The sequence below is a fragment of the Typopeltis vanoorti genome, chromosome 24, assembly GCF_054136105.1.
Source record: "Typopeltis vanoorti isolate ZY-2024b chromosome 24, IOZ_Tvanoo_1.0, whole genome shotgun sequence".
In the NCBI taxonomy this organism is placed as follows: Eukaryota; Metazoa; Arthropoda; class Arachnida; order Uropygi; family Thelyphonidae; genus Typopeltis; species Typopeltis vanoorti.
In genome coordinates, this window is record NC_143572.1 from 83,458,793 (window position 1) to 83,477,393 (window position 18,601).

At 35.3% G+C, this 18,601-nt stretch overlaps 2 protein-coding genes across 2 annotated transcripts in view; one reads left to right on the plus strand and one right to left on the minus strand.

Moving 5' to 3' along the window:
- Positions 1-18,601, minus strand: part of LOC150093491 (uncharacterized) — a 168,262-nt gene that overhangs the window by 104,284 nt on the left and 45,377 nt on the right. The gene's annotated exons all lie outside the window — the stretch shown is intronic.
- LOC150093492 (uncharacterized) lies at positions 10,120-16,081 on the plus strand. Its single transcript, XM_090414037.1, has 2 exons — positions 10,120-10,221; positions 14,953-16,081. Exons 1-2 carry the CDS (start codon positions 10,209-10,211, stop codon positions 15,951-15,953), a joined length of 1,014 nt encoding a protein of 337 aa, XP_090270163.1. The 5' UTR covers positions 10,120-10,208; the 3' UTR covers positions 15,954-16,081.

Sequence of the window (18,601 nt, forward strand, 5' to 3'; positions counted from 1 at the left end):
TAACACAATGTATTTAATGTCTGAAATAATGTGGGTTCTACGGTCGATTTTCTTGAGTTTACAGGACGAAAAACCCGAGTTTCCGGGAGGAAAAACCTGCTTGCCCGTGCCAGAGATCGACTAACTCGGGAACCGGTCGAAAAAAGGCTCAGGAAAATTTCCTCTTTCTACTATGCGGTAAGGGTACAGTATTCGACCTTATTACATTTTTTATTAATACTCTCTCTCTCTCTCTCTCTCTCTCTCTATATATATATATATATATATATATATATATATATATAGGTTTAAAATAGCTTGTTTAAAATATATATATATATATATATATATATATAGAGAGAGAGAGAGAGAGAGAGAGAGAGTATTAATAAAAAATGTAATAAGGTCGAATACCGTACCCTTACCGCATAGTAGAAAGTCCGCGAAAAATGTCACATTTTTTTTCAATGTTTTTCGGTTTCTATTAAGTGTGAATCATTCCTCTTTAAATACCAAACGTAGCATATCAGGCAATTTCCTACCTTTCAGTGATAAGAACGCAATTCATATGAATTGGAGCTCGTCATTTGTTTTTGAATGAATTCATTTCCAAAACCGGATTCTTTCCCTTTCAACGGGCGGTTCGTTAACATGGCAGTCTACGGGAGACCGGAGCGGACGAATTTTTATGTGAGAGGTACTCCGTATTCGTTCGCAACCGGATGTGACATCACCAGAAGGGAGGGGGGGTGAAACAGGAAGTTACGCCGATTTAACGTCCCGTGACGTCCAGCAATGCTGGTGTCTCAGCGATAATAGCTTTTAGCGGTTCCGGGAATTCTCGTATGCGGCAGACCATACTAGATATACTCATTTCCACACCACCTATGAGGTAGAGCATGAGGCGCGTTTTTTTTTAACGTGGTATTCCCCCCCTGTAGGCCTATTCCACGATCATTTCTCATTAATTTTCCATTTTTAGAAGCACTCTTCCTGTAGTCGGAAGTTTGCATGTATTGCATGTTTGTACTTTACATATTATCCTTCGTAGCAGTCTACAGTCACGTTCGGTGAGTGTAGGGTTATCCACTGCGGTAATACTTGCAGTTGGCTCCCTGTACTTCTCTCTCTCTCAGTATGGTATCACTGACTGTTGACTTGTGATGGTCCAAATTGTCAACAATTTGCCAAACAGAATGCAGGACTCCAACATGGCATCCTATTCACATGCCTCTTTTAAACGCCATCAGTTCCCTTCTTGCTGCTATTTCACCAGGACACAGTTGCACTGACTTGGGACAACGGACACCCATGTGGAATGTCCGTTGACCTCTTTCCAAGCAGCGTACTGTATTTACCATGGGTGGACTAAGGATTTGGATAATCCTGCACACTAGCTCTAAAGATCAAATGTGTCTAGGATTGCCACCCGTACATTCCAGCTCCAATATTTGCGAACAACTTCCGAAATCAAGAGTATTGACAATGCAGGGTGTTTACAACTCACATTTAATATTGTGTATAGTCTCAAGCTTTATGGCAGTGTTTCTCGAAGCATGGTTCGCGGTCCTTAGAAAATAATAATAATAATAATAATAATAATATAAATAAATAAATGGAGAAAGATTAGACTCATCCTATGCAAATACAAACAAAGTATTCTGGCAGACCATCCGCCGTCTTCGAGGGAGGAAATCGTGCACAGCAATGGCAATTAAGGCCTCTGACGGTGCACTTTTAACAACCGAGAAGGATATCCTCCACAGATGGAGGGAATACTTTGAAAGCCTTATTAACCTGGGTGGCCCAGCAGTTGTGGACATCCAAGAAGTGCAGATCGGGGCAATGACTAGTCACACAGCAGAAGAGGTCCATTTAGCAATAAAATCGCTAAAATCGGGCAAGACTGCTGGTGATGATGAAATTCAGCCCGAAATGCTAAAAGCCTTAAATTGAGAAGTGTTCTTTGGCTGACTCGAGTGTGTCAGGCTGCTTGGATATCTGGACGAGCACTAAAGCAATGGCAGACAGGCCTAATAATTCCAGTCTTCAAGAAGGGAGAGCAGAAGGATTGCAGTAACTATTGTAGCATCTCTCTGCTCACCTACTTGGGAAAGTGTATGCTAGGTGCTTGGAAAGATGGTGCAGGAGCATAGTTGAGTCAAAGTTCCAGGAAGAACTGTGGCTTTCATCCTGGTAGAAGCACAACTGACCAAATCTTCACTTTATGGCAAGTCTGTGAGAAATCTTGGGAATATGCCAAGAATGTCCACACATGTTTTGTGGACTTGGAGAAGGCATATGACCAGGTTCCTCGGGATAAGCTTTGGCAAGTAGTAGAGGAGTATGGAGTGGATGGCCAACTATTAGCTGCCATCAAGTCCCTGTATGAATGCCCAGAGTGTTGTGTCAGGGAAAACAGCACAAAGTCTGAACCTTTCACAGTCTCTGTTGGCCTCTGCCCTGTGTTCTGTCACCCCTCCTTTTCATAATATTCGTGGACTGGATTGATAGGCACAGCTGAGGCAGTGAGTGTGTTAAAATTGGAAGATGTAGCATTGGACGTCTGCTTTTTGCAGATGACCTAGTTCTGCTTTGCTCTTCCACAGATGACCTCCAGGAGACCCTGGATAGGTTTGTAGCTGTTTGTGCAGATGCCGGAATGAAAATCAGTGTGGCCAAAACTGAAACATTTGTGGTCTCAAGACAACCATCCCAGTGCACTCTACATGTAAGTGGAGTCCCAATAAGGCAGGTGGAGAAGTTTAAACACCTTGGGTCCATATTCACGAATGATGGGAAATGGGACGTAGAGCTAGATACTCGAATTGACTTAGCAAGCTCAATATTGCGGGAGCTTGGACGTTCGGTAGTATTGAAGAGGGAGTTAAGCCAGAAGGCAAGGCTAGCCGTCTTCAATTCAGTCTATGTCCCCATCTTCACCTATGGTCATGAGAGTTGGATAATGATCGAAAGAATGCGGACACGAATCCAAGCGGCTGAAATGAGGTTCCTTCGAGGGGGTTGCAGGGCTGACAAGACTCGACAGAGTCAGAAGCTCTGCAATTCGGGAAACCCTCAATACTCAACCGCTGCTTCTCCGTGTTGAGAGATCACAGTTACGTTGGTACGGGCACCTGGTCAGAATGCCACAAGAAAGGCTCCCTCAGCAGGCCCTCTTTGCCTAGTCAGAAGGCAGGAAGCCACGTGGAAGGCCAAGGACTCGCTGAATAGATTATATCCAAAACCTTGGGTGGACACGTTTGAGAATCCCACCAGAACACCTGAGCTTGGTGGCAGAGGATCGTGACCATTGGAAGTTCCTCTTGCAGCTGTCGCCCCCACAACCCAATTAGGAAAGGTGGGCCTTCAAGATGTATGTATGTATGTATGTATGTATGTATAAATAAATAAAACTACTGGTCCTCAGAAAATGCAGAAATTCAAACATAGCACGTGAACTGTCGTCAGAGAAATTCAAACAAAAATTCAGAGAAATATAAATAACATTTCTGTCTTTTAATTTTAATAACATGTGTATATACACTGAGAAAAAAATCAATGGTGAATAGGCTGATTACTCAAGTTGCGGTACTGTCCATAGATCAGTCAGGGTGTCTTGCCTAACTGATACTAGAATTTTTCAGAATCTTTTGTAAAGATTCTTCGGGTATCAATATCTTTCTAACAAAAGGGAAAATGTTGTAACCTTCTCTTGATTGCTCTACGAAGGCGCACGTGCGCAAGCAGTAGTGGAAAATGCTTTTCTGCATTACTTTTGAAACATTGCGTAGTCTATCTGGTACTCAGGATTATCAATTTATTTACCGGATCTTGCCTCGTCCGCAGCCGATTCACTTCCACCGAATTAATCGATTAACTTCCTCTTTCATACACTGTGGTTCTAGTAGTGTTAGGAAACGCTTTCGTTACTTTCTGTTGTATCTTCTCGATAGTCAGTGATGCAAATACAAAATCTTTCCACGCCACGATCTCACGCTTTTCATTCTCGATTGAACATGCTGTAGGTTCGAATTCTCATTACTTTTCGAAACACAGTTACAACCATCATTGGTCTTCAAAGCAGGATTCTGATTATCTGACACTTGATTGTCTTGAATTTGCGAAATAGAAAACAAAATCGAAAAAGAAGTAAAAAAAAAAAGAAGCCTAGAGTTCTTGCCTCGATACTTCAGTCGTAAATGTTACTGTTTGTTTATTGCAATGGATGCAGGATCGAATCCCTCGTAATTCGCAAGATAAGTCACTTGCTCGTCAGAGCTCATACTTTTTTTTTTCTCTGAAGTAATCAAATTCCCACAAGGGAAATACTTGGACATTAAAAGTCTCCTGGTCTTGATAGCATCTCTTCATTTGTTCTCAAACGTTGTACTCCAGAGCTAACATCCATCCTGTATCATCTCAACAATCTATTACACATAACTGGTACTTTTCCCGATGCGAGGGAGCAGTCACATATCCGGTCTATTCAGAAAAAAGGAAGTCTACGGTCAAACTACCGATCAATTTCTATCCCCTCAGTCCTCTTCAAAATAACAATACCTAGAGGCACGTGAAATAATCAGCGACCACCAGTATGGATTCCGCCATTCAAGATCCACTGCTGATCTCTCTTAGTTTACATCACCCATCAAGGGACATGCGTAATGCAAAGGTTCGGCGAAACTTGTAGTGTCGCTCTTGACATATCCAGAGCTTTTGATCATGTCTAGGCATCGAGGCCTGCTAAACAAAACAAAACCCAAACGTATAGATGATAGAACACATCCCTGAGGTACTCCTCTTGATATATTTTTTTTGAATTGATTCTAACAAGTTGATTTTGTATGTCTTATCAGCTTATATTGTGAAAACAATCTTTTCTGTAAATTTGATGGAAGGCTTTTCCGTCAATACAGGCCAGCGTGCTTCTTTCTTTTTGAAATGCTTTTCTCTTTTCGATTATTCATTTTAAAGTAAATATTGAGTCTATGCAACAATTGCCCTTTAGAAATAAATTTTGTTCTTCTAGTAGTCGTTCTACTGCATTATATATATCGTAAACCGCATTTATACATTAATTCCCCTATTGTTGCAGTTATCTTTAGGAGCCTATAAATTTTTCATTTGCATTTTTGTATTGTTCCATATTATTATTATTATTGCACGGGCACCTCAACGAGTCAGAATACCCAAACTACCCACACAATATCTATCGCTCTCCGTTACCCTCTCCTTGGACTCATTGACACACTTACAATTAACTCTGGCAATCAATGATACTCATTCACCAATCTCCAACCAAAAAAAAAAAAAAATCTAGTCCTCATACCCTTGTTAAGCGCACTCTATAATCAAGCAGTCCTATGGGATAACCTGAACATCTTAGCAATATCCCCCTGAACACCAACACTGCAAGTCTCTAGCTTCATCAATTTCCTGGAGCACAGCTCCATCATATTCTGTGTTGTCTTTCTCTGTTTTAAATATTTTTACTTCTTTATTATCCTCAGTCCAAATATTAAGAAAATAGGTTACCCACTTTTCTAAGGCTATTATTGTTGTTTGTATTTTTGCATTTAATTTATTTCTTTATTCGTGTATTTTTTTATGATTATGTTTCCGTGAGCGACTTTGATATATCCTTTTCTAATTATTTTAGATAATTGGTTCAGCTTACTGTTTTTTCCTTACTTTTTTTTTTTTTTTTTGCAATAACTATTTCTTTTGTACTATATTTCTGTTGTCCATTTAGCAATTAGTGGGGGGGTTATATTTTCTAATTACTGTACCAGTTAGTTACATACCGGTAGTCCTTTTTTTTTCTTTCTATTTTCCACTTTGCTCTTTATTCTTAAACATTCTAACTGCTCCTTTTATCCGGATTTTTCAGATTTTCTGATTTCTTCCCGCACCCCTTCTCTCTCTCTCTCTCTCTCTCTCTCTATATATATATATATATATTTATTTTTTCATTAATGCACCTTTGATATTGCTGCTTAGTACTGGAATCTTGTAATGAAACAATTCATTTTATTTAATTAATTAATTAATTTATTTATTTTCCCCCAGCCATCTTGGTTACATTAAATTTTGGCCATGGTTATATAATGTTCAGAAATGAATTATTGAAATAGCAAACGCCGATATGCTGTTACAATTACAGGTCAAACACAAATCAATAATTAATTTATATCCTGTAGCTGACTATGTATATTTCTTAATAAGACTATATTATGACTAATATAGTCATCCTAATATGACTATTTCGATATATTCATATTGTATATCATTTACCTATGTTTTGAATTTTGTTTGCTATTCTGGTATTTACCTATTTTGCTAATATCCAGTGGTTACTGGTTGCAATCTTACCACGTGACACATTAGCCTGGGGAAATTTGAATTACTATCAAGTCGCAGCCAAAGAAACGCCGCTGAATTATCAGAGAAAAAAACTATGTACGACTTAAAATTCATATATACAAGTGCATAATGTAATGAAAAAAGAGATACTTATGATTACTCTACTTAAAACGATGTATCGTAATCATAAGTGGTTATAATATACAAAAACATTGCATATTATAACCACTCGTATAAAAGATGATTAGAAATCAAACTCAAAAAATTAAACAGAGGCCACACGATTGGTGACTCACAGAACTTCAACAATTTTTATTGACTTTAAGAAAGAACTCAGCGTCACACTGAAACAGCGCAAAGCAAGTGATAAATTTCTTACCCTCTGCAGTGGAACAAATTATTTCGTCTGCTACCAGAAAGATATATTGATATCTTTCTGGTAGCAGACGAAAGCGCTAATCTTTATCAGCATAAAAACAAATAATGAACAAAGACTACATTCTGTTTCTCTGCTGTTATCACTGGCTGCAGATTTTTAATGATCGGGTATAGTATTTGAATTTTTCAATAAAAAGCCGATAGATCCTTGATAAGTGCATTTTAAAATAATGTAAAGTTGTTTTATTTATACTTCTGTATAAGAAAGGCGAGATGTTATGCATGAATTTAAAAAAAAAAGCTAGAATTATAAATTTTAGCTTTTTTAAAAAGTTTGCGTCACGAAACCTTGTTAACACAAATCCACAGTAATAAGTTCAGTTTGCCAAATTGCTGTCATGTGTGGTGGAGTTCGTTTCAAAATGGTTACAACTACTCGTACATTGGCTTATGAGGGATAAGCCAAGCTTGGGTCTTGTAGACCCAAGCATGCACTTCGCAAACCCCATGTTTGCGAATTTCTGATAACTCTAGTCCACTTCTTATAACATGAATGTTCACTATGGCTTATTATAGATCCATTCGCTCCCCCCCCCCTGCCAGTTAGTATCTATAATCTCCTCGAAACTTTCCTCTAAAATTTCTCAGAATATGCATTTAAAAATAATGTTAATACTTTATTCTTTTTTTTTATCTAACTATTAGATAAAAAGAATAAATACTTTTAAGATAATTATCTATTCAAGATATAAGAAATAAAAATAATCTCTCTCCCTTCCATCTGATTCATCGCAAACCGGCCCCGTGAACACATTCATGACTATAGTCCGTGTGTGTTCACGGGGCCGGTTTGCCTGCCTGCAGGATGGAAAAACCCCAGCTAAACTGGGGGAAAAACCCTACTACCCGCGCCCAAGACCGACTAAGTTGGTTATGAATGAGGAAGATCTTTGAACTCCTTCTCTCTCCGACGGAAATCGAACCTAGGACACTCCTTTCCCAGGCATATGGTTGCGAAGCGCACAGCCACTAGGCTAACCGCGCGGACAATGAAAGAATAGATCTCAGATAATTTGCACATGCCGCTCTTCTCTTTCTGTGAAATACACACACACACACACACACACACACACACACACACACACACACACACACACACACACACACACACACACACACACACACACACACACACACACACACAAAAACGAGTAGATTTCATTAAAATTTGGTATGCGAAATCATTACAAAAATTTGTCAAGCTATTTCAAGTTTTTTTGTTTGTTTTCTTTCAATCGAACCAGTTGGAGGGACATAAAGGAGTAAAGCTTAATATACTGCAGTGACTCAGCTCTAATTGGGTCGAATTTAAAATGCAGACAAGAATATGTCCATATGATCTAATTTTAGTTTCAACCTGGATTGTTTGTGTTGACAGAATTGATTCCAAATAATAAAATACTCCACCACCCAGTTGTAATTCAATGAAATGCTTTTTTATTTCTAATTTCTGTTAAATCATATCAATCGAGTGATTCCAGATAACAATTTTAAGCATAAACAATATGATATTATACAGAAATAGGGGATATTAAAGATCCAACATTATTTCAAAGCCGAATATATGTAGAAACTTCGGCAAATTCGAAATTTCGTAATATTAATTATCAGAGTCACACGACTTCATTTCGTCGATGAAAATTATACAGTCCAGGGTGGATGGGTCGTGACGTGATCTTGATTCGGGGGGAATCAAGATCACGCCGCGACCTACCCACGGCTTTTGATTTAATGATTTATTTATTCTATAACCTCTTCCTGATGTTCCAAGACACCCATATTCTCGAATTGATTTCTCTCTCTCTCTTCTTCGACCATTACATCACATATTTTATTGGCGTATTCAATGACGATCCGTTTTTTTTTTTTTTTATTTTTTATTTCATTAAGTTAATTATTTTGTTCAGGGCCGTCGTAACCCACTAAGTACAGTAATTAAGACAATGCCTCGAAGTTGTAAGTTTGAAGGACAGCAAAAAACCAGCAAATTTTGGATTTGCTGGTTTTTTGTTTATTATATATATATATATATTACTATTAAATTTAGGAGAGCGAGAAAAAAAAAGTACTTGCCTAGGGACGGTATGTACTATAACAACAGTACTGACTTTGTGATTCCTTTAACCCCTATCAGAGAAGGAACTTCACAGTATTTAAAACAGTGCGCCATAGATTTCAGTAGGTGGATTTGGCATGTAGGAAAAAAATTATATGATATGAATATGTAATTATAATATTTTTCCGTATCGATGTATTTACAAAAATGATTAATAAAAAAAAATATTGATACAACTGATATGAATCACTTGACGCAGGCAAACAAGTTTTATTATTATCATTTTAATTAAATTAAATTATTATTATTATTTTTTTTTCAAATCGCATGAGAAATTTTTAATCCAGAAACTGAAACAAAATTTGTCATAGAAAGCGCAAAAGTATATTCAAATAATTATTAGCTAGGGTTAGCAACATCGCTTCTAGTAAGCCGTGAGAATACAAACACACTTGAACATTGGCAATGATGAGAAGAAATTAGCTATTTACCGCCTTATTTCCTTGGGAGAATAAAAAGGTAGAAGATAATAATAATTATGTATATAATTCATAAACAAGAAAGAAATTAAAAAAATAAAATATAAATAAGCGCGACTACTTAATAATATGCATTGAAGTGACGTTAAGTTCACATATTTTCAAGAAAATTAATTTTTGTTTTTGTGAATGTCACATTTCGTTATACTTGGTAGTTAAAAAAATATCAAAATTAAATTTCATTCACTTTTTTTTCTGATTTTAAAATAGTTCGATATCATATTAGACATGCTAATGTATTTACGAGAATATACTTGAGTATCAGCATCAAGTTGATTGATGATTATTACCTAACTGCTCTTTCGATATATCTTACAATTATTATTTTACAGATTTTTAAAACCATCTCTTCATTCCAAAAGATTCAAGCTTGGAATTTTGCCAATTAAAAAAATTATCATATTTGCACACAACTCGAAAATTAGGGCGTCACATATGAGACGTGTGCAGTAATCTTTGGCCAATGAACGTTAAGTAAATTTCTCAACCCGCCTACGGATCTGCACACGGCAAGCAGTGACTTGCAATTTCATCACTTTTCTTGGTAAACATACACACGATACGCAGGTCGATTGCGTGACCTACTTTTCATTTTATACTACGCTGCACACGACACTGAAATTTTGCAAACGCACCATTTGCGTTTATATACCACATTTGCTCACGACCCTAATGTGGTAACGAGTGTTTATGCACACGGCCTTCTATCACCATGATAACAAGCCCAATAAAAGGATGGAGGAGGAACTGCATAAGCACGTCCTCTGCTGGTAATTGTTATCATTACTCTGGAGAAAAGTTTTGCTGAGAGATCCGTTGAAAACGCTAGGATGGCTTCCAAGGGTAAGTTTTCTTTTTCTTATTCACGAAATTTAATATAATTGTATTGAAAGAAATTTCTTTTTTTTTTCACTTTATTTTCTAATTAGTTACATAAACTTATTCGAGTAAACTTTTAATTTAATTTAGTTTAATTTTAGAGAACTATCTTAATTTTTCATTGTAAACATGTATAAATTATCAAAATATAACTTCAATGTTTCTTAGATATACGGAAAATACTGAAGTGATGCATTTAAAAATAATTTATCTAAATCTGCAAGTCAGTCAACTTAATTTGGTGTGCATTTTTAAGAGTGGCGTGATGTGATTATAATAATAATAGGTTTTGATTTTTGGCAAATGCAAGAAAAGTGTACTTTATTTCAATAATGGCATATTGATTGTGTCATTTGTCTTGTTATTTTATTTATTTTTGTTAGTTCTTTATTGCTGTTCCTTCATGTCTATTTTATTTATTGAGGGGATTTTCTCTGGCTGTGTTGTCCAAGGCACATCATGTTCAGCTTGACATTCTTCATAAAATTCCATACTTGAAAATAAAGCAGAAATGATAAAATATTGCTGGTAATTTTAAACTACAATCCTAAACTTCAGCACCAAGGCAAGACAATTTTTATACTCCATGCATTAAGATGTCGTAATTTCTACTGCTCTGCCAGAAATAAGGAAATTTGTGAAATCTCATATAGTGGTGAATTTTTGTTTTTTTTAGTTTTTTTCTCTCTTCTGTCTCTTATTTTTATTTATTATGATTATTTTTCCCCCCTGACAAATCAGCTAGAAAACACACAATTTGCGCACAATTAATATTAGTAGGCGGTAGATGGCGTTGTGTGTTGATGGAAAGATTAGGCAGTATAGACAGTGGGTTGTGTGGAATAGTGCTCTGCTGCGATGAGACCTTGGACTCCGTAGTGATGGCACGTCATAATAACAACAATTTAATCGCCTTCGTTCTGCGCAGCGGAAAGAAGAGAGGGCATACGCCTTTCGATTGAAAAGACTTTGGCTCGATTTTTGTCACAACTCGAAGGGGAAAAAAAAAAAATATATATATATATAGGCTTTTCGTTGAAGATAACAGATTAAGCCAAATAACACATAATGAACAGACAACAGACAAAACTACTATATAGTGCTAAACAGAGTGGAGGCCTGGTCTTCCATTGGAACTGTCATTTTTTTTTTTTTTTTTTTTTCCTCAGCTACATTAATTCTTTGCATTATCCTTTAAAGTAAAGAAAAAAAAATTTATATCCTATATCAAATTTCATTTATAATAATTTTAATTTCGTATCAATTTTAATTAATAATATTGTGTGTATATATTGTTAATTAAAATTGATAAATTAAAATTATCCTTAATTAGGTCTCTGGCCCAGCTAACATGGCATTGCCTCGAGGTTCATGTTTTGTTGTCCTTCGAAACTGCTAACATCAACGGAAGTTACTAAATATGAAATATCTCAAACTTGAATTTGAGCACTGTAATCAAATTGTGGCTGAACATTTTTAAGAATATTAGGAAAATCATTTAGATTTTCTTTACAACATACTTTTAAACATCAGATTGCATTGTATTGTTAAATTAGGCTGGACGACATGGCATGCCTTTTCATTAATTACTATGCCAAATTTTTACATAGCACGCAGTTAAAAAAATAATGCATTTAACTGAAATGTATTTATTTATTTTATTTTAACCCCCCCCCCCTCTGATCTACTACTGAGTTCCGCGTCTTTCTCCGCAAGAAATTATCGTTCTAGAAATAGATAATGACTGATCACGAAATGGCATTGCCTGGCTGTGCGTTCAGGTTTTGTTGTACTAAACAACCTAACGTAACCCATCACAAGCAATACATTTAATACGGTGACACAAATCTTGTTTTTTAATGTATATAAAAATATACCAGGTCAATATCATACATGAATTTATTAAGAAGGGAAACGATGGCAAAAAGAATCAATAAAATATTAGCATTTTTTTTTCCAATGTCGACGCTGGTTCTGATTCTTTTTTATTTTTATTTTATTATTATTATTTTATTTTTTTTAAATTTTTTAATGATGGTTCTGTCAGAGCAAGAGAGGTTCGTGAATAGATCGATTCGGAAACTTTTTTCACCAAGTGACTGAAGAATCACATTTAATTAAGCAAATCAAGAAAAATTTCATAATTTAATCAAAATGTCGCTACTGAGTTTAAAAGCACGAAAATAAGCTATTATTTATCCGTCCTTCCAATTAATTAGTAAGACTATTAAAATTCATTTCTGATAATCAATATAAGCTGTCAGGGCTTACTAAATTAGTTTCGCGAACCCTGATATAGACCATCCTCTATTAGGTATTCTTATATTAGAGGACTCTGCGCTATCACGTGGATTAATTTCCCAATGAATACCAAAAAGGTAAAGTGCCACACTCTTAAAAAGGGGATGAGGATTGAGGTGTAACACCTTAAAATAACGGTTGCCAATTAATTCGCTTTGCATTCCGTATTACAAAAAAAAAAAGTAATACATTGGGGTCTGATACTTAGTTGGCAAATATTCAGAAAACGTGAGGAAACATTAATTATTACTGTATAATTAGTTAACATTTTAACTAATTATTAATGAACAGAATGATATTTCATTTCATCAAAAATTATCCAAAATTGAAGTCCAATTTGTATTTGACATTTGAAGTTTTTTATAGCCAATTCTGAATAAAAATTCTCGGTTTATGCACTGCTACAATATCAGCCATAGATTAATTTAAAAAAAAAATGCTGGGTATACTATTTTCACGTGACACCTCCAAGGGTTCATAGTATTTTCATAAGCCCTGGATCATTTTCAAAAACCTATACGTTTATAAGAAATACGAATAAGAAGGCCATGGCCTTCAGCTGGTTTTGCTCCTGGTGTCCAATTTTTAATTCAAATGCATAACTTTATTGTTATTGCTACTCTAGACTAATCTCACAGCGCGAGGTCGAAATAAGAATACCTGCTAAATGATATGTTATATTATGACTTATGATTATAACTTAAATAAATATATTCTTTTAAAATATAACTTTAACGTTGCAATGTTTTCTATGTTTACTCTTTATATCAGATTGTTGTCTTGAAATTCTGTATGGTTCTGATTTCACAATGGAAGAAATTATGAAAACGAGAGAGCAAATCTGTTTATGGGTTTAAAAAAGCTGCAAAACATTCTGACAAAATGTTCGGGGCGAGATCTTTTGAACACAGAAAGAATAAATACAAATATATGATGAGTGTATGTGCTCAACCAACCAGGCTGTTGGCCTAATTGAAAGTGGTTAGCACACCTGCTCTCAAATCAACAGGTTTCAAGTTCAAATCCTATGAGTGTCTTTAGGTGGGAAATAAATTTCATTGCCCAGTGGGAGACTGCTACTTCACTTACTCTGTGGTGGATTGAAGTGGATTGTTTCTGGACTATATACTAAGGATAATATCCTTACCCCAACCCATGGTGCAAATGTACTATAGGTAGGAGATGCTTAAAAATTATGAAATATGTATATAATTTACTTTACTTCTATTAGAGAACATGGAAAATTAATTTGTCTTATTAAATTTGACCATGGATGTGTGGTCAAAGTTTTGGTATCATTTCTGCATATATGGATCATAATGCACTTAATGACCATGAGGGAGGATCTCACGTGAGATGTTAGAATAGCAAGGAACAGAAATAACATTAAAATTATTTTCTTTTTTTTTAAATTTAATCAACTTACACTTTTCTGAAGTTAGTTTAGTTGGCTATGGATAATTAGTCCTTTTAAGAGAGTTTTGCCATTAGGTTTCTTCAATTCACACAAAAACACAAGGAAATAAGTAAATTAATATTTATTTAAAGTGATATGGATGTTTCAACATTTGTTCAAATTTTTTTTTTTAATACAATTAATGAATAACTAATAATACAATGTTTCCTTTGTATTATACCTTTACATTGTTTTATGCATAACATCATGCAGCTCTAACTGTTTCAAATCAATCCATTGTTTGCATTCTACCTTGTTAATTACAAGGAAAATAGCATTACCACTGATGGCCTGCAATATACAGATATGGCTTTAAATAAATATTTACTTATTTGCTGTGAATTAATGGATACTTATATGAAATCTGTTCTGTTTATTTATTTATTTTATTTATTTTTTGTCAAGCATGTTTTAGAGATGACTGACACTTATTTATTTCACAAATAACATTTATTTGAAATTAAATTAAAAAAGAGAGAGAAACACTCCTTACTCAAGAAACTATATAACCTCATCCAGAGAAGTCTTGTACAAACATCAGTTTTATGCAGGATCAAATCCTGCATAAAACTAATGCATGTACAAGCCTTTGAGGTAAACAGTGGCTTTATCAAATAAGTTGCTAAGATAGTCTCTATTTATATTTTATATTATGATTTAATATAGCATTGTTTTATAATTTTTAAAAAACATAGACTTCATTTTTAAATTTTCAAGTATCATTATCAAGTTTACAATAGTTTTTTGCCCAAGGAAGAGCAATCCTTACTCATTATTCAATCTGAAAGTTCCAGTGGGGATAACCTTATAACCAAAACTACATACTTATAAAAGTAGCATATGAAAAGACAGAATTTTATAAAGAGATAATACAAAATAATATTAGATGATTGCTGGTTTATATTTATTTATCAAGGATGAATTTTTTTTCTTTACAGTAACCAAATGTGGAGAAAACTGCAGTTGTCTAGACTGCAAATGCTGTGGTGCAGCCAAATGCACAGGTGGATGCAAGTGCAAAGATTGTAATTGTTGTAATGATGCAAATTGTACAGCTGGATGCAAGTGTGAAGACTGCAAATGTTGCGATGCTGCCAAATGCAGAGATGGACGCAAGTGTGGAGCTGGATGCAAATGTAAAAAATGTCAATGTTGTGATGCTGTCAAGTGTGCAGCTGGATGCAAATGCGAAGACTGCAAATGTTGCGATGCTGCCAAGTGTGCAGCTGAATGCAAATGTGAAAAATGCCAATGTTGCAATGCTGCCAAGTGTGCAGCTGAATTCAAGTGCAAAGACTGCAAATGTTGTGATACTGCCAAGTGTGCAGCTGAATGCAAGTGCAAAGACTGCAAATGTTGCGATGCTGCCAAGTGTGCAGCTGAATGCAAGTGCAAAGACTGCAAATGTTGCGATGCTGCCAAGTGTGCAGCTGAATGCAAGTGCAAAGACTGCAAATGTTGCGATGCTGCCAAGTGTGCAGCTGAATGCAAGTGCAAAGACTGCAAATGTTGCGATGCTGCCAAGTGTGCAGCTGAATGCAAGTGCAAAGACTGCAAATGTTGCGATGCTGCCAAGTGTGCAGCTGAATGCAAGTGCAAAGACTGCAAATGTTGCGATGCTGCCAAGTGTGGAGCTGGATGCAAATGTGAAAAATGTCAATGTTGCAAGGCTGCCAAGTGTGCAGCTGGATGCAAATGCGAAGACTGCAAATGTTGTGATGCTGCCAAATGTGCAGCTGGATGCAAGTGCAAAGACTGCAAATGTTGCGATGCTGCCAAGTGTGGAGCTGGATGCAAATGTGAAAAATGTCAATGTTGCGATGCTGCCAAATGTGCAGCTGGATGCAACTGTAAAGACTGCAAATGTTGTGATGCTGCCAAGTGTGCAGCTGGATGCAAGTGTGAGGACTGCAAATGCTGTAGTGCTGCTAAATGTTAGCAAATCAATAAACTTTTTTGGAAATGTTTTTCATTGTACACAAACTGTCACCTGTAATTTCATCTTTTAGTGAAATCAAGAAACAATTATATAATGTAATTCAAATTCACAAAATTAAATTGATGAAATGTATTTTGTATTCAGTGCATGTACATAATCTGAAATATTCATATTTGTTTTTATACACTTATTTATAGATGTATCCTATGAAGTGATTAATAAATTTTTTTATGAAAAGCAAAATTTTGTATTCTTTTTATACATATGATCAGTCAAAACTTTGATTATGTTATGTACAATGAATTTTTGAATGAAATGATGTTTCTGTTGTAGTGTTTTAATATTTGTGAGCCAGTCAAGCTAAACTTGATCATTAGGTAACCTCATTTCTTTTTCGGAGCATTATTAGAAGTAAGTTTACCATCTAAATTCATATAATAAACAATTACATTTAGCTAGTAAATATAACATTTAATTTACAAAATAAAATTAATATTAACCAGCGATTTCAGTGTCAATTTGAGTTTTGTATTTCACAATTACACTATTTATCATGAACTAAATTCATTTGTACAAATGAATTTTAAAATTGATTACTTTTAATGAAATTCTTTCAATATGAGAATAGTGCATTTCTACTGGATTGTTGAAGGGCTACCTTGCATTTGTACTGCTTTTAATTTAACTTATTTAGAAAGGGCAGCAAATAAATGTTTATTACAGACATACATACACATATATAGCTGTTCAGAAAACTTTGGTTTTCTTTGGTGTAAGCTTATTTATTTTCTCGTGCTGTTTTCAGCATTTAAAAGTATTACATTTGCAACAATGGTCTTGTCTGCATGTCTTTTTAAATGGTTTTGCTAACTGAATTTTATTCCATACCTTTTTATTTAATCCTTGAAAATGAGTTGGTATTTTCAAGAATTAAATTAGCAAACATTAAACATTAGCAAAAGACAGCATGAATGTCTGTACATTTTAGTAAGTAGAAAATGATGGGTTATTTGATTGTGCTATTTGAGAGATTGATCTATGGACACCAGAAAGGTTTTTGACCATTCTTGGCCATTGAACATAGGAAGAAAAAGTAACTTTTTTCATGATTCAACATGGAGGTCTATTGCCACTGTTGCTCATATTGTTTTTTAATTCAAGCACGTAAGTGTGCTCATCAGTTTCGTTTCTGGCAATGTTACTCCATACTCCAGTTTATTCCCTTTGACCTAAATGCAGTGGCGTAGCTAGAGCTTTCCCGGGAGATCGCCGAGTCTGCCACCCTTCTCAATACACACCAAAAATAGTACAAAATGATGTATAGGGAAATAAATTAAAACACTATGTTTATTTTTGAAGTAAAACTTTAATTTCAACATTCTAAATTGTTATTTTTCTTACTTTTCTGTTCGCAAAATCGTTGATGACATTGGTGAAGTCTATTTCATAGTAATGTAGGTAATTCTTAGTCAAATTTACCATGTCTTATTTACCATGAAAATAAGACAAATTTCATTTTTCTTATTTTCATGGTAACTGGCAATGTTACTTTTCTGCCCCTTCACCCCCCCCCCCCCAGCTACACAACTGCCTAAATGACATTAAGAACTTTTAGGAATGAATGCTTGCAAGCTAAACAGCTTGCAGTTTAGGACAGGGATAAATGTATTTAAGAAGTGATATGATAAATCAGAGTGGATCTTCTGCAGTGAGTCTATTGACTCCTCAGAGGTCTTGTAATCATGATTATTATTATTACTGATGAGTATGCTGAACTAGTTTTCAACTTGACAGAATCACACAATTCAACATGGCGGTCTATTGCCACTATTGCTCATATTGTTTTTTAATTCAAGCACATAAGTGCACTCATCAGTTTCTTTTCTGGCAATGTTACTATATACCCCAGTTTATTCCCTTTGACCTAAATGACATTAAGAACTTTTAGGAATGAATGCAAAGTTAGAAAGCTTATATTATCCAAAATCATGACATTCATAACTCTTGAATTTCATTCAGTTACCATGAAAATAAGAAAAATGAAATTTCTCATACCATTTTTTAAATCAAGGACATCAGTGCACTCATCAGTTTCTTCTCTGGTAATGCTACTCCTTACTTCACTTTTGAATCCCTACAAGCTGTTGAGAGGATATGCAGACATCATGAGGCAGCTGAATGTAAGAATGTGTATAATGTATAATATAATATGCCTAGGTTAGTAACTGGTAACAAATCAGAATGGGATAGTTAGTATAAAGCGTCAGGATAGTGGTGGGCCTAAGGGACTTTTGCACTTTATGTACACTAATGCCAAGAGCATTTGGAACGATCAGGAGGAATTTATGGCATTGGTTGGCTCATCCTGGCCAAAGGTTATTGGCATTAGTGAAACATTGCTAACAGAAGATGATATAGCTAGTGGGATAGAATGTGAAGGGTATAGTGTGTTCAGGGAGGATAAAGAGAAAAGAATTGGGGAGGAGTATTATTGATGATAGCCGATGAACTGCAACCAAAGAGAGTAGAAGTTCGACTGCAGGCCAGTGAAAAGAGCACATCTGAGGCTATCCGTGTGAGATTGATGCCAGCAGGAAAAGATGATGGAGATAGTATGCATCAGCAAATAGACTCAATGAGTGGAGGAC